This window comes from Gymnodraco acuticeps, unplaced genomic scaffold, assembly GCF_902827175.1.
Source record: "Gymnodraco acuticeps unplaced genomic scaffold, fGymAcu1.1, whole genome shotgun sequence".
NCBI classification, from domain to species: Eukaryota; Metazoa; Chordata; class Actinopteri; order Perciformes; family Bathydraconidae; genus Gymnodraco; species Gymnodraco acuticeps.
In genome coordinates this window covers 169,993-183,539 of record NW_022990947.1, presented here as the reverse complement: position 1 = coordinate 183,539, position 13,547 = coordinate 169,993, and the positions used below count along the sequence as shown (strand labels likewise).

At 40.9% G+C, this 13,547-nt stretch overlaps 1 protein-coding gene across 4 annotated transcripts; it reads right to left on the bottom strand.

Annotated features, from left to right (window-relative positions):
• Window positions 1–221: 221 nt before the first annotated feature.
• Window positions 222–13,513, bottom strand: rnf165b (ring finger protein 165b). 4 transcript variants are annotated; one of them, XM_034234914.1, is made up of 9 exons: window positions 13,259–13,513; window positions 9,787–9,804; window positions 9,340–9,661; window positions 7,650–7,778; window positions 6,191–6,320; window positions 5,908–6,012; window positions 5,440–5,523; window positions 4,765–4,871; window positions 222–3,926 (listed from the first exon to the last, which is right to left on the bottom strand). In XM_034234914.1, the coding sequence occupies exons 1-9, from the start codon at window positions 13,317–13,319 to the stop codon at window positions 3,809–3,811; spliced, it is 1,074 nt and encodes a 357-aa protein (XP_034090805.1). In that variant the 5' UTR covers window positions 13,320–13,513; the 3' UTR covers window positions 222–3,808. The 4 variants fall into 4 exon arrangements, with proteins under 4 accessions (XP_034090805.1, XP_034090804.1, XP_034090806.1 ...); XM_034234913.1 differs by having other exon boundaries at window positions 5,440–5,535; window positions 13,259–13,512; XM_034234915.1 differs by lacking the exon at window positions 9,787–9,804 and having other exon boundaries at window positions 5,440–5,535; window positions 13,259–13,512.
• Window positions 13,514–13,547: the final 34 nt, after the last annotated feature.

Sequence of the window (13,547 nt, the reverse complement as noted above, 5' to 3'; positions counted from 1 at the left end):
AGATTAGTAATACAAAGTAAAAGTGTATGGCTTTGTTTGGAAACATTGGTAAGCACAATCACATTCATGTTCACAAATTAAAATGATGGCCCACAAATAAAGACTGTTTATGGCTACACAATAATTATGTGTTGGCCAAAAATTGTAATTCAAACTGTTTAGGGTTGAGTATGAAGTAATTGATTATAAAAGCATGCCAAATAATGCCACAAAGTAGATAATTGCTTAGCATTTTAGGCAGTTTATTTGAAAAACACATACAAAAAGATCATATACAAGACAATAAATAAAAAAGAGACAGAACAGTTTGGGTTAAGCTATGCAACTTTTTGCATCATCATTAGTAATAAATACAGTACAAAATCCACCCATAGTGAATCTAAAGATTTTCCACAATATTCACTGATCATGTTATTCTTCATTATGATTTAGCTATTGCTTTCATATTATTGATACATACTTCTACTTTTCTATAAAATACTCAAGATCATAAAACATTGCGCGGTTACAGCAAAACAGCAGTGTGTTGTACAAAGATGGCCACTTCCCTTTTTCACTGGCAGGTTAATAATCAACATTTTTTCAGCAGCAAAGAAACATCTGAAATATTCAAGAAGGTACAGCATCATATTAAACACATCTACAGAGCTACTCCCACATACACATAGGAAAACCTGAGAAGGACATGCATTAAAAAGCTTGTGCTTTAAGTTCTACTGTTCATTCCGGTTCATCAGCTTGAGTTAATACTATGGCTACTGTCCAGTTTGCTCTGGAGTAATGGGGTACACTGTGGAGGACACGGGGTAAGGCCAGTGAGAGCACGAAATGAAAGAATAAGAATAATAGTAAGACCAGCCAGCTTCATTCCAATCCAATACAGGTTATAATAGTTTGCAGGATTAGTAGAGTATTAATAAGAAATGCACACTGAAAACGTAGTTAGCTTATTATACCCAGTGTGAAACACACTATCAATTTTGTATAACCACAGTACACCAGAAATGCGTGTAATAAGACCAATGGCTCAAGTTAGCATGTTAGATACTTTAAAAAATCCCACACAAAGCAATTGCCAGCAATACATAAGGGACAGTTAATACAGCCCATTATGTGGGTCTTAAAATAATAATAATAATAATAATAATAATAATAAGCACTACATTGAGATCCAGATATGATAGAATATCATAAACATGGTAAAAAATAAAATAAAAAAACGGATTATGGGAAACAAAGCAGTATCATATAACAAAAGTGAGCTATTTGTGGAGCCATACTAAGAGCAAAAGGGTTGTACCCCGTCTTCTGCTTCATAGCAAAGCAGAGAGGATGTTTAATAATGAAAAGAGTTAAAGTAAATTCAAGAGGTGACATGAATGGAATGGAATCCAGATCAACAGCACCATGCTGGCTTGAAAATGTGTCAGGAAACACCCCCACAAGTCCATTTTTCAACAGGTTTCTTTTTTTCTCCTTTGCAAAAGAAAACACAGACGGCATGCAAAAGCATCCCCACCGACCAATGCATAATGAGGTATTCTTTTTTTTATATTTTGTGTTATTTTAAATAAATATATTGATTAAATTGCAAAGTTATGAGATAGAGACATTAAATATTTCACCACAATAGCTAGCTAGCTACAGTTAGTAATAAATAATGATTGTTAAATACTTAAGGCATCTTTAATCACAGCATTCTATGTGAACTAGCAAAACCTCCATTGTCATCCATCTGTAGTTTTTTGGATGGAGGTTTCATACAAAAAGAAAGAAAAAACGCAACACAAACAGTCAAGTAACCCTCCAATAATACACAAGGAAGCATGAAAATACTTGAAACTGAATCGAAACACAAAGTCTAGGACAAGAAGAACCCACACCACCAAACCAAAAACTCAGGCAACTCCATATTATAGTGCATTTACAAAACACAAGCTACATTATAACAACAATAAATATGTTTTTGCAGCATTGCAGCTTTTTCTTCACTATGGTTAAAATGGACACGGACTCGGCATATTAGTACCATGTCCAAATTGGCATGTGAGCAAAAGAAATACGAGAAGAAAAATAAAATGGCAGAAAAAGACAATTCAAAAATTAAATTAATGTTAAGAACAATTGTTTGGTATTTTTCAAATGGATGGCTTTTTCTCCCTTTCACCCTCCTTCAAGTGAACTACGCCAACATGGTTCATGCATGATAAAGAGAAAACGGCTTCTATCACTGAACGTATCACAGTTGTTCTAGCAATACCATACACTACTACCGTGGGGGGGAGGGAGTGGGGACAATCATACACATTCTAGCACATATCACAGGCAAACTAGTTTGTATTTTCCCTGTAACACCAGACACAGTCTTTTTATCAGAACAGTGGAAGCAACTTAGTTTGAAATGAAAAGGAGCCGATACACCACAGAGGCCATTCACTGTATATAGAAATCACATGTGCTTGTTTGATAGGCAATAAGGTTCTGGTAATAGGTCATACAAATGACAGATTTTATTCACTCTGATGGCAAGACCTCAGGCACCAAATCCTCGAACCCATGCCGGCCTCTCACGTCATGTGATCATGCTATGAGCGAGGCCACAGAGAGGAGTTGCAGTTAGACACGGATCCACCAGCAGCTCTTTGAATCCTGACCTGGAACATCAGGAGAGAATCGCTGCGTCGGTGTGAGATCTATGTCTAAGGGCAACGTTGGTCTACTCGGGATGAGTGGGGGGAGAGGGGAGGTGGGGAGGGGAATTTGGTGCATTCTTGTCCTCCTCTATGAATGAGTGGGATCGTCATAGTATACGGTTCACATGCACAGACACACAGTCCCTGTTTCTACTGCTCCACAATATTAACGACACAGCCCAAGCCTGTCATACAGCATGCACATCTGAGGCCCCTGCTCTATAATAGAGGCCCCACTACGACACTACACAGATCACTGGAAGCCATGCCTGCAGTTAGCGGGTTGAGCATCAACTCTGATGTCATCTACCAACTGGAAATCCAAAACCATGTTAGACCAGAAAGAGGGATTTTTGGCCTTTTTACACAACTATCTCTTCCTCATTGTCTATGATTAATTAACACGCGGATATTCTCTCTTATTTGAGCCATGTTCACCCTCTTGGTAGGTTTATTTTTCACAAACATTTTTTCTCAAAAGGCTTTTGCTCGCTACACAACACTGTTACTCTGTAAATACTTATTCAGTACTATACTCCATTACACCACAAGCGTTCAGCTACAAGAGTTCACACCAAACAACCTCATGCTAATCATTTGATAATGTTCTGTACAGATGTGCTGAGGGCTTGGGCAGAGTGCAGCTTAAAGGATTTTTTTCACAGGCAGAGGGTGGGGGGGGATAGGTAGGGGGGTTAGATGTAGTGGCAAAGAAATGGCCTTAATACACCCCACAGTGAGCTGGGGAGGTTGGTAGTCAGAGGTCCTCTCTCGATGGCTGTATGGAGAACTGCACACAGGGTGCACAATCTGACAGGATCTGTGTGAAGCCTCAGCACATCTGTCCATACGTGTCCGCTCCTACCTTTTACATCCAGCAAGTCCATTCAAATCAACCTTCAGTCCAGCCCCCCCATCTATGCATCGACCCCCATCCCTCGCTGTGTTGTAGGTGAGTGTGCTTTGTTGATCCCTCTGTCACAGCCTTGTCTCTGAAGGCAGGCCTGTGGGTGATGCAGAGGGGAAGAGAGGGGTGTTTGGCAGAGCTTCCCTCGGGGGAGGCAATGGAGAATTAACGAGACTAGATCCAAAGCTGCAGGAGACGACAGGAGCTATCAACTGTCGGGGGTCAGTTGGGTCTCAATGTCCACTCTGCAGATGGGGCACTTCCTGCTGGTGGCCAACCACTGGTCCACACACCCCTGGTGGAAGAGGTGCATGCAGGGTAATCTCCTACAGACACAAAGGAGACAAGGTTAGGATAATAACAATAAATGTGGGATTCAATTCAAGAAAATGTTCGGTATTGTTAAATAGTTGACACTTGCAAACAGGTAACGACTAAAACTTCAACTTCAATCATGAGCAAAAAGAAATCCCTGCATTCAGATAATTCCCTGCATTTAGACAATATAATAGATTGTATAAGGATTTATTTTATTTAAGAAGTAAAGGGTTTTCTCATAAAGTAACTGGACGTATTTCCTGTGTCCCTTTGGCATTTATACAGATCACAACACACTGGACATTGTACACACATCATGAGATTGCGTGAAATGCTAATGTTGGCAGAATTTTAAGATGAGGTGCTGGAAGAAATCCTTTGATAGGACGCTTTGAACTTATGTGGCAGAACAAATGTACAACTACAACATTTAGAATAAAACGCACCAGGCAAGAGAAATCAAGGATTACAATACTAATACTAATCACTAGGGGTGTCAGAAAATATCAGTACACTTAAATATCGCATTCAAAAACATGCATACATTTTTTATAGATTTATAGCGTATTTTTACTGTTCTAGGTTCAATTTGATTCCTGCTCCGATTGCACAAAAAGTAGAACAATGATGTTAGATATAACATTGACTGTGATCATTAAAAAAATGCAGATCCAGCAGTTCCGAACTCTCTAATGCATTTGATGGTGTGTTCTTTATACTATGAATGTTTCCTTTACATTTTTACTAAAGATTTAAAATAAATTGTACCCACAGCCTACTTTCCCATCTGCATAACCAGCATTTTTCCCCCCTTTGAAAAAGCAAAAGATGAGCGTGTAGTTGTACCTGACATCCTCTCCGTCCTCCAGCATGGACAGACAGATGGTGCACTTCTCATCTGTGTCCAGCTCCTCATCTTCCAGACACATCTTCAGGTCATTCTGGGGTATTCTCTGCAGAGAGAGAGACAGGAAAGCAAACAGACTTTGATTATTAACGTGTGTCGTGCAGCTGTGTGTTGGGAGCCGTTATGTTTATGCCACGAGTGTCTCCGAGTCAGCCCAGACAAATAAGGTGAAAGGAGTCACCTAATGATGCTTCCCAGTAGAAAATAGACCTCAGATAGAAAAGACTCAATTACTTCTTCTCACTCACAGCGTACAAAATGATATGACACTCTTTCCAGAGTATCTGGGTCATATTCAGTGTAGACAGGTTTTTCAAATGCAATCCACGCACATATCTGCAGACAGCCGGATGACTCATCCATTGCCGTGAATTTTGCACACTGTAGACCTGTCTCACTAATCTGCTGAGGGAAATTAGTTTGACCTTTGAACTTCTGTGAGTCGCAACCCTCTTTCCACTCTCGTCTTCAATCTTTGATCCTTTCCACTGCTCTTTTCCATCCTGTTTTTCACATCTAGCTTAACTTAGTTCTTGCCCAGTGCCTTCCTCTGCACCAGACCATATGAAAATATCTACCACTCAGCTAGCAGATAAAAAGATGACCATTGTTACCTTTTTATACTTATGGGGGAAGGTGAATCTCTCTATGGTGGTTTGGACCGCTCCTCTGTTCACACTGCCCAGCCTGTCCTCCAGCTGCAGAAGCTCCTAGCAAGGAAACAACATTAATGGATCTTTGAATTATTTATTTGAATATCTTAAGTCTGACCGGCAGATTAACGGTTGTATAATAACATATTCAAAAGACATACAAGTGTGGAATGCTAATATTAAATAGGTTCTTCAAGCTACAGGAAAGAGCCTCTCAGGAAACGATTGCATCTTATCAAAATGAAAACAAATGTAATGACATTAAAAGGCAGTTGGACCGTTGAGGCATCTGGAAGCCGAGGTAATTGGAAATAAGAAAACCAGTTACGCACTCGAGCCTGTCCAGAGCATTGGTCACAGGGAGAACAATGATAAATGAGTGTGGACTGGTGTGTCTGCGGAGGAGAGTGAGGGGGCAGCGATACGAACCTCATAGCTCTCTCTAACAGCAGAGGCGTGGCGGGAGGGGTTTAGACTCTGCAGAGCCAGCAGGTGCAGCTGGGGATACGGGTAGTTTCTGATCTCATGGACAACCTGGAAGAAGTCGGATAAAATAAGTTAACGTTTGCTCTGCGGCAGAAATAAGGAAAAAATGGAACACTGGATCTCCGGGAGCTGGGTATCGAGATCATTCTGCGAAAAGTGGAGAGAGAGTCACCGGGAGTTCATCCAGACTAATATGATTGATTGTACTGAGGCAGAGGGGGCTCACCACTTGTGTTGAGGCATTGTTTCTGGGGAAGTGGTGCATCCTAGGAGAGGTCAAGTAGTGCTGATAGTGCTGCGGCAGCGGATGGATGTGATACTGGTGGGGGGGCAGCCCAGCATCTACACTTAGATCCCTGGACACAAATAGAAAAACAAGTCAGCCGATGGCGCACACTTAGTGTTTCTGGCCAACTGTGTTTTGATAACAGCTGATTTCTACACAGTATTATTTAGGACAGTGATTCCCAAACAAGAGTACTTGTATCGCAGGATTTTTCTCTGCATAAAATATTGTGACGTGAGCTCAACTCATTGGAAAAGTAAGCAGAATTTTTTATTTGAATGATAAAGAAAAAATATATCATGCATTGTGTCAGCTGTAGTTGAGAGTACATGAACATAAGTTGGCCAATACAAGGAAGTCTCAGCAGGTAGATAAAAGTGGTGGATTGTTGAACTAGATTGCTTAAAGTAATGGGAAACAGCATATACCTATTATATTAATATGAACTGTTGAATTAGTTAGCTATATTTAGTTTAATACCTGATCTTAATCGAATATATTGCTACCTATTACAATTTCTTCAGAGAAATGACGGAGATTAAGTTACAAAAAACTCTTTTAGAAATTATTCAAAAGTATATTTTCTACAGGCATGTCCCAGGTCCATTGGATGTCTGTTCATCCTTGACCTTTACTTCCCCAAATCTTAATATTATGCACCCATTCCCGTTTTATTTTAGTTGACATAACAAATAAAACTCTTTTCCTCCCTTTTGATTTTCTCCAGTATTACATCACCTAACTTTAGCACCACTGTGGTTAGCTCTACTTCTCTTTTGCGCCTTATGAAACGATGCATTAATGTTGCATATGAATGATGCAGACAGGCTTAGGTGTATTGCACATTTAAGTGTCTAATAGGAGTTGGTTTGCCTTAGGCTCATTCTCCACTTGGTCTTAAACCCCTTTCATCTGGTCTTGACCCAGATTTGATGGTCGTCTGGTGCAGTCAAACAAAGAAAAAGCTGACCAAAAAGGATGTCTTGTCTAACTTTGAGCATCATTGGTGCAAAAGTGAGTAATTTATAATTCAGTCAAATATTTGCTGGTGTAAAATCTAAACTTACATCATCGCAAAAGTTTTAATTTCCGACAAAAAAAGGAGTTGGTAATCATTTATTGTGTATGGAGTTTATTGCTAATGACCACAAGGAGTTGATTAGTTTAGGGCTCTTTTTTAACACCAAATTGAATCAATACGCTTGACACATTTGAATGTTTTAAGTGTTCATCACTGTGCATTGTCCCTGCCAAATAAACGATTAAATAAATAAAAATGTGTTGTGACAATAAGAATTGTAATACAAGTATGAAATCTAAATGTAATAATTTGTACTCTGAAGGAATGATTATTATAATCTCATCCACTAAAGACAAAATAAACTATATCAGAGCTTACCAGTCTGTGCCCTCAGCCAGGTAGCGGGGCTGCTGCACCACAGGCTGGGGGGGGACATGGAGAGGCGGAGCAAACTCAAAGCCGGGCCGCAGTCTGTGGGGCTGGTGAGGAACTCGCTCTGGGGTGCGTCTACCGAGACAAACAACCAAGCATTTCAGAAAATCCTCGTGAAAAGAACGTGAGGCTAGGACTTGAACTAATGATTATTTTCAATATTTATTCATTTGTATTTTCAAGATTAACCAATTTCCTGGTCTTTAAAATATCCAAAAACATTGAAATATGTCCATCCTAGTTTCCAAGGAGATGCCAGTTAATAGCCAAATGATATTCAATGTGTGAGGATATAGGACAGCAAAAGCAGAATAACCATATTTTAAGAGGCTGCATTTCTGCCGATTGGTTGAACGTCAAAATAGAAAGGGGATTATTTTTTCTTTACCGATCAATTAGCAAAAAATATTTTTGTATTTATTTAAAGGTCCCCTATTATACTGTTTTTCATCAATATATTATAGGTCTCAGTTATATACAAAACATGTCTCTGAAGTGTTTGGCTTGAAATACCAAACAGATCATGCATTGTAGCATCCCATAATCCCCTCTGTTTCAGCCCTGTTTCAAAAGTGCTGATTCTCTGTCTTTTACTTTAGATGAAAATAAGGAGCCACTCCCCACGCCCCTCTGAGAGATATTTGGTTAAAAAGAACACAATAGGCACTTTCACACCGGAGTACTTTTCCCAGGAATAGTTCTGATAGTTCTTGGGATTTTGCGTTCACACCAAAAAGATCTGGAACTAGAACTTAGTTTGCGCCAACCTTTTCAACCCCAGAAAGTCCCTGCTAGAGAGCAGGGACTTTCCTGGGGAGAAAAAGGTTTGTGGGTGTGTCGGCCACACTAACAATTTCTGATTGGCTGGGCGAATTGCAAACCACGCCCCGTAAAACTCCGAAAAGTTTTGTGATGCCGCCATTTTATTTGCTGGCATTAGCATTAATACCATTAGCCCAGCACACCAACTGAGAGAGTGGCAACCAACTGGCAACACAAAAGAAAACATGGGAGCAGTGGAGTAATGAGGTGCTTCAGGCGATTTACTCGGAAGACGCTAACCAACTCCGGGGGATTCCGGGACTTCGGGTGGCAGTATACGCTGTGAAGTTGTTTGCGGCCTGCCAGTAAACCCAAAGCAGAAGAAGAAGAAGAAGTGACGTCAGCGGCTTCATTTGCGTAATCCTCCCTCAGGGACTTATTCCGGTGTGAACGCGATCTACTAGGACAGCTCCAGGAACTAGAGTTCTGCGGAACTAGGTACCGGGAACTAAGTACCGCAAAGTACTTGGTTTGAAAGCGGCAAATGGTGCTCTAGGAGGAGATTCAGGTGATAAGGTGGGGGGGGGGGGGGGGCGGGTGTTACCCTTGGTTGGTTATTGGCTAATGTTTACACCAAGCCAAAAAATCGTTATGACATCATAAAGTGGCCAAAATCTGATCAGCTCATTTTCAGACAGGTTTTTATATAAATGGATCAGGACAAAAAGTGATTTAATCTTTTTTCCTGAACTTTCAGAATCTCTTTACACAGAGGGGGACCAATGTTTATGTATAAAAGACATGAAAAGGTGGATTTTGCATAATAGGTGACCTTTAAGTCATGCTATTTTCCCTGGGTAACCCGTGTGGATACCTGGAAGGTGGCAGGATGTGTCGGTGCTGGGCCTCGAGGATCTGCTGCTGGAGGAGGTATTGCTGGTGTAATGCCTGAGGTAGGAAGGGAGGGGCAGGGATGTCCTGGAACTGGGGGCCAGGCAGGGGGTTGAGGGGCGGGTGGAGCGGAGGGCCAAGCTGGTGGCCAGGAGGGGCCAGGTGGGGGTTAATGCCTGACTGTGGCTGCCCTGGGTGGGGCATGGGGAAGTCCATGGGCAGCGGAGCCTGAGGACCTAACTGGAAGTGCCGGCAAGAGGTAGCATGGCTGTGCTGCTGCTGCTGTTGCCGGTTGAAATGCGATCCTGTGGAGGATAAGGAGAAGTTGTCAGGCACCTGGGTGGAGAGATTAGGTGGAATTAATTGTGGGTGAAATGTTGTGTCACTGTGTGTGTGTGATATAGCATGTTAATGATGCCCTACATCTTACCTAGGGTGAAAAATACTTCTGTGGGGGTGGGGAAATGATGGTTACCACAAGTACCATGAACATTTGGGTCCTGCACACAATACGCAAGCTTTCCTTTCTTTTATTGCATTTCCGACCTCTGGATCGACTCCTGGTCTTCTGATTCACAGACAAGCGAACTGGATCAGATCAGATGAAATCTACCAGTGTTTGGTCTTCAACGCAGCTCGGTTCTTGTCAATTCTGCAGCCGACAGTGGGTCAGTGCACCCTGAGCAAAACCTTAGTACCTGGCTGTCATTATGAGAAATATTAAACTGCTGGGTGCTAGGTAACTATCTTTATAATCGTAAAGAACAATTTTCTCCATCTTTAAAATGATACACCATAAAATCACATTTTATACATCTGCGCCTAGCTGAAACCTACTTGTTCTTTGTGTCTTACACATCCAGTGTAGCTGTATTTGCTTTTCTCCCATATGAACATTCAGGAGTAGAGAGTAAATAGCTTGAATACTCTTTTAACTCTCTCCAACCACAGCTATTTGGCAGCTGCAGTGAACAGACTGTGGAGACTCAACAGTCAGAAAACTAGACTAACTTGTGCTGTGGTGCAATCTGGTTTTAATAACGTGCTTATGTTTAAAAAATACTTTTTTGATTATGGAAATGCAATAACAAATGTTGCTTTTTAGAACTTTTGCAGAAATCCTGGTTAAAGGGAGCCATAATAGGTTTGCAGAGGGGCAGGTTTCAATGCACTCTGTTATATACATCTGGCAAAAACCGAAGCAGTGAATTTGAAAGAGTTTAGACATTACAATTGCGCACTAATATTCCAGTACCACAATTTAATCAGCTTCAACAGTGTAAAAAGAAGCAGAGTATTCTGATGTAAACAGTAAAAATATGTTTTAAATCATGAGGATATAGGCAAAGTCTACATTGCATTTACTAGTAGGAGTACACTTAAAAAACGCAGTATGATTTTAAAACACACCCAGCGAAGACAAGCAGTATGACCTTCCAGCTATATTTTCAGGTCGTCAGTGTTGCCGGGCAGACAAGAGATGACCTTGTTGCCGTGGGTCAAAGGCCCAAGTCTACACTTTAAGTAGCACACTGCGTTTTTAAGTGTCTCAGTGAAAAACGATCACCATGAATGACAGCAGATAGACTCATTCAGGCCCTGTGATGGAGGAAGCGTGGAAATTGTCTATCTTTGTCACAGTGGGAGAGGAGGTGGGTGGGGGTGGAGGGGGGCAGGTAGGGACACGGGAGAGGGAGGACAATAAATGGAAATCAGCAAGAAGCACACTGAAGGTTAGGAAAAACACTATATTCTTTATTGAAAATATTAGTTATGTGGAATTTGTGTTTTTTTTCTTGTTTGTTTGTAATAATAGTATAAATCCATGCAACAAAAATAAACAACATAGACTGAAGGCAAGGCCCACCATGCTCCATATAGGGTTAAAAAGAACAAAAGCAGCATCCAATGAGCAGACGTGTTGGCTACAGCACATGATTTCAGTACAGCAGGGTACATCTTTACTACAGAAAGATTACATTGGATTTTCACTAGTCAATGTAGAAAAAACAAAAACAAAAAATTATGAATCATAAATGTGACCATGCATTGAAAGTACTAATACAAGAACAAAAGGTAAAGAGAGACCACAACCAAACAATAAAGACGTTATTACTAATAGAGGATCTCTTTAGCAGTGCAGGAAAATAGGCATCCCTGTGAAATGGATAGCATTTTGGCCTTATGTTAGTGGGGAGAATTGGGAAGTGATGAACCACCAGTGAGCATGTTTTGCTTACGTAAATGTTTAGAGTTTAATTTGTCTATAAGGGGCAAACAGCCCTGACAGTTCAGTGTGATTCAAAGCTTGAAATTTGCAAAGGGAACAAAAAGGATTACACAAAAATGGAGACAGTTATGGCAGGTTGTTGTGTGCAGGTGCAGTGTACTTTCAATCGATTCAAGTGATCACGTAACAGCATTGGCTTGAATGCAGGTTTTTAACAATAATTGCATGCATATGGTTCCAATTTGCATGTTTTTTCTAATAATGAAAGGTCACTTTTATCATGTACATTGCACCTTGTGTGAAGAGAAGGAAGATGAGCCGAATTCTGGTGTCCAACAATGCAGTGCCGTATTTGAGATCATGCAAAAATGTATCCACTTTACAGGAATTTACAGCATGTTGTCTATCAAGACTGGATGTGAGGTACACAATGACATTCAACTGATATCTAAAAAAGGAGCTAAAATGTTTACTCAGTGCTACAGCAATTTGACAGAAAAAGACAAAAAAGGTGCTCTGTGCTAGGTGTTAGCTATTGTTTTAGCCTGCTTAACAAAGAAAGTCTATGGCTGAAAACATCTTGGGAGGGGGTGCTTTTTAATACCAATGTCGTCTTCTGATGGAAAGAGGAAATGAAGAAGGGATTCACAATACAGCTAAATGCAGAGAACAGGCAGAGGCCACGCCACACCACACAGCAGCAGATGATCATTAGCTACACAATGGGGGGGACGACAAAGATCTGATAAATGCAGAATGTAGAGCCAGCCTCCATACTATGAAACAGGGAAATAAGAACAGAAATAAAAGCACAATGAAATCATTGATGCCACTGTTGTGAAATTAATGTTACACTGTAGCTTTACCATTGTTTAACTGCGACCGCATACTCGGGTCTTTCTGCAAGCTTCAAACAAAACAGCTGCTGAATTGCCAATTGGCAAATAATGAAAAAGGCGTTTGATATTTTGATGATAAAGAAGTCCACGGTGACCGGACAATATGCTATTTATCGATTTGTACATTAACCAATTAACACGAATAATAATGACTAAAATCCAGGTAGAAAAACGACGAGCGCTAGCAGAAGCAGATGATCTTCAAATGACATCATCCAGGCACAGATAAGCTGACTGGCTAGAAAGGCTACGTCTATTTTGCGGTGTTTTTACACGGCAAATACACGATAGCGCCTTAGGGAAAACAGCTATACATCGCTACGTTACTGAAATAAAAATCGCAATTCTAAAAATGTATCTCATATTGACATCGTCTCACACGATTGTCTATTCGGGAATGTGTTTTGACATGGGCTTTTTACGACAGCACGCCCCGTGTCTGTGAAATCCTTTGTGAGAAATGTTTCCGTTCCAGGACATAGCCTGTGCCAACGAGCCAGTTAGCTTATCTTTAGCGGCGGTATTTATCTTAAAATACGCGGAATTACGCTCGGCAAACAACTTTATTCGGTGGTTTATTTCAATGGAAGTAAATAACAATAAAGTAGTATTACGTTGCGGTCACGTTTTGCGAATAATGTTACCGTTAATTTTAAGCTGGCTAACACGAGCTAACCCAAGGGCTAAACTCGAGCTAGCTAGCAAACAGCTGCAGTGAATATTAAGATAAACAGGGCACATGTTTGGGATTGATATGAATATTAATACCGTACCTCTGTTTCTTACTGAGCCGAATACAGGAAGAACCAGATATCCGACATGCACTAAGACCATCCTGGGATCCTTATCTTATGATTCCGCTGGGTGTTTTGGAGAGAAAGAATAGTAGTAGCCCATGCGGATCTACATTCAGGCGGCTGGTTGTTGCTGGCTGGCTGGCTACTAGCACCACAGGCAAACCCGACGAAAGACTGTCTGCCTCGGTTGGTTGTCGTTCAGAAAAGCAGACATGTCATGTTATGTCCGGAGCAAAAGAGGGCGATGTTGCGGCTCTACACACAA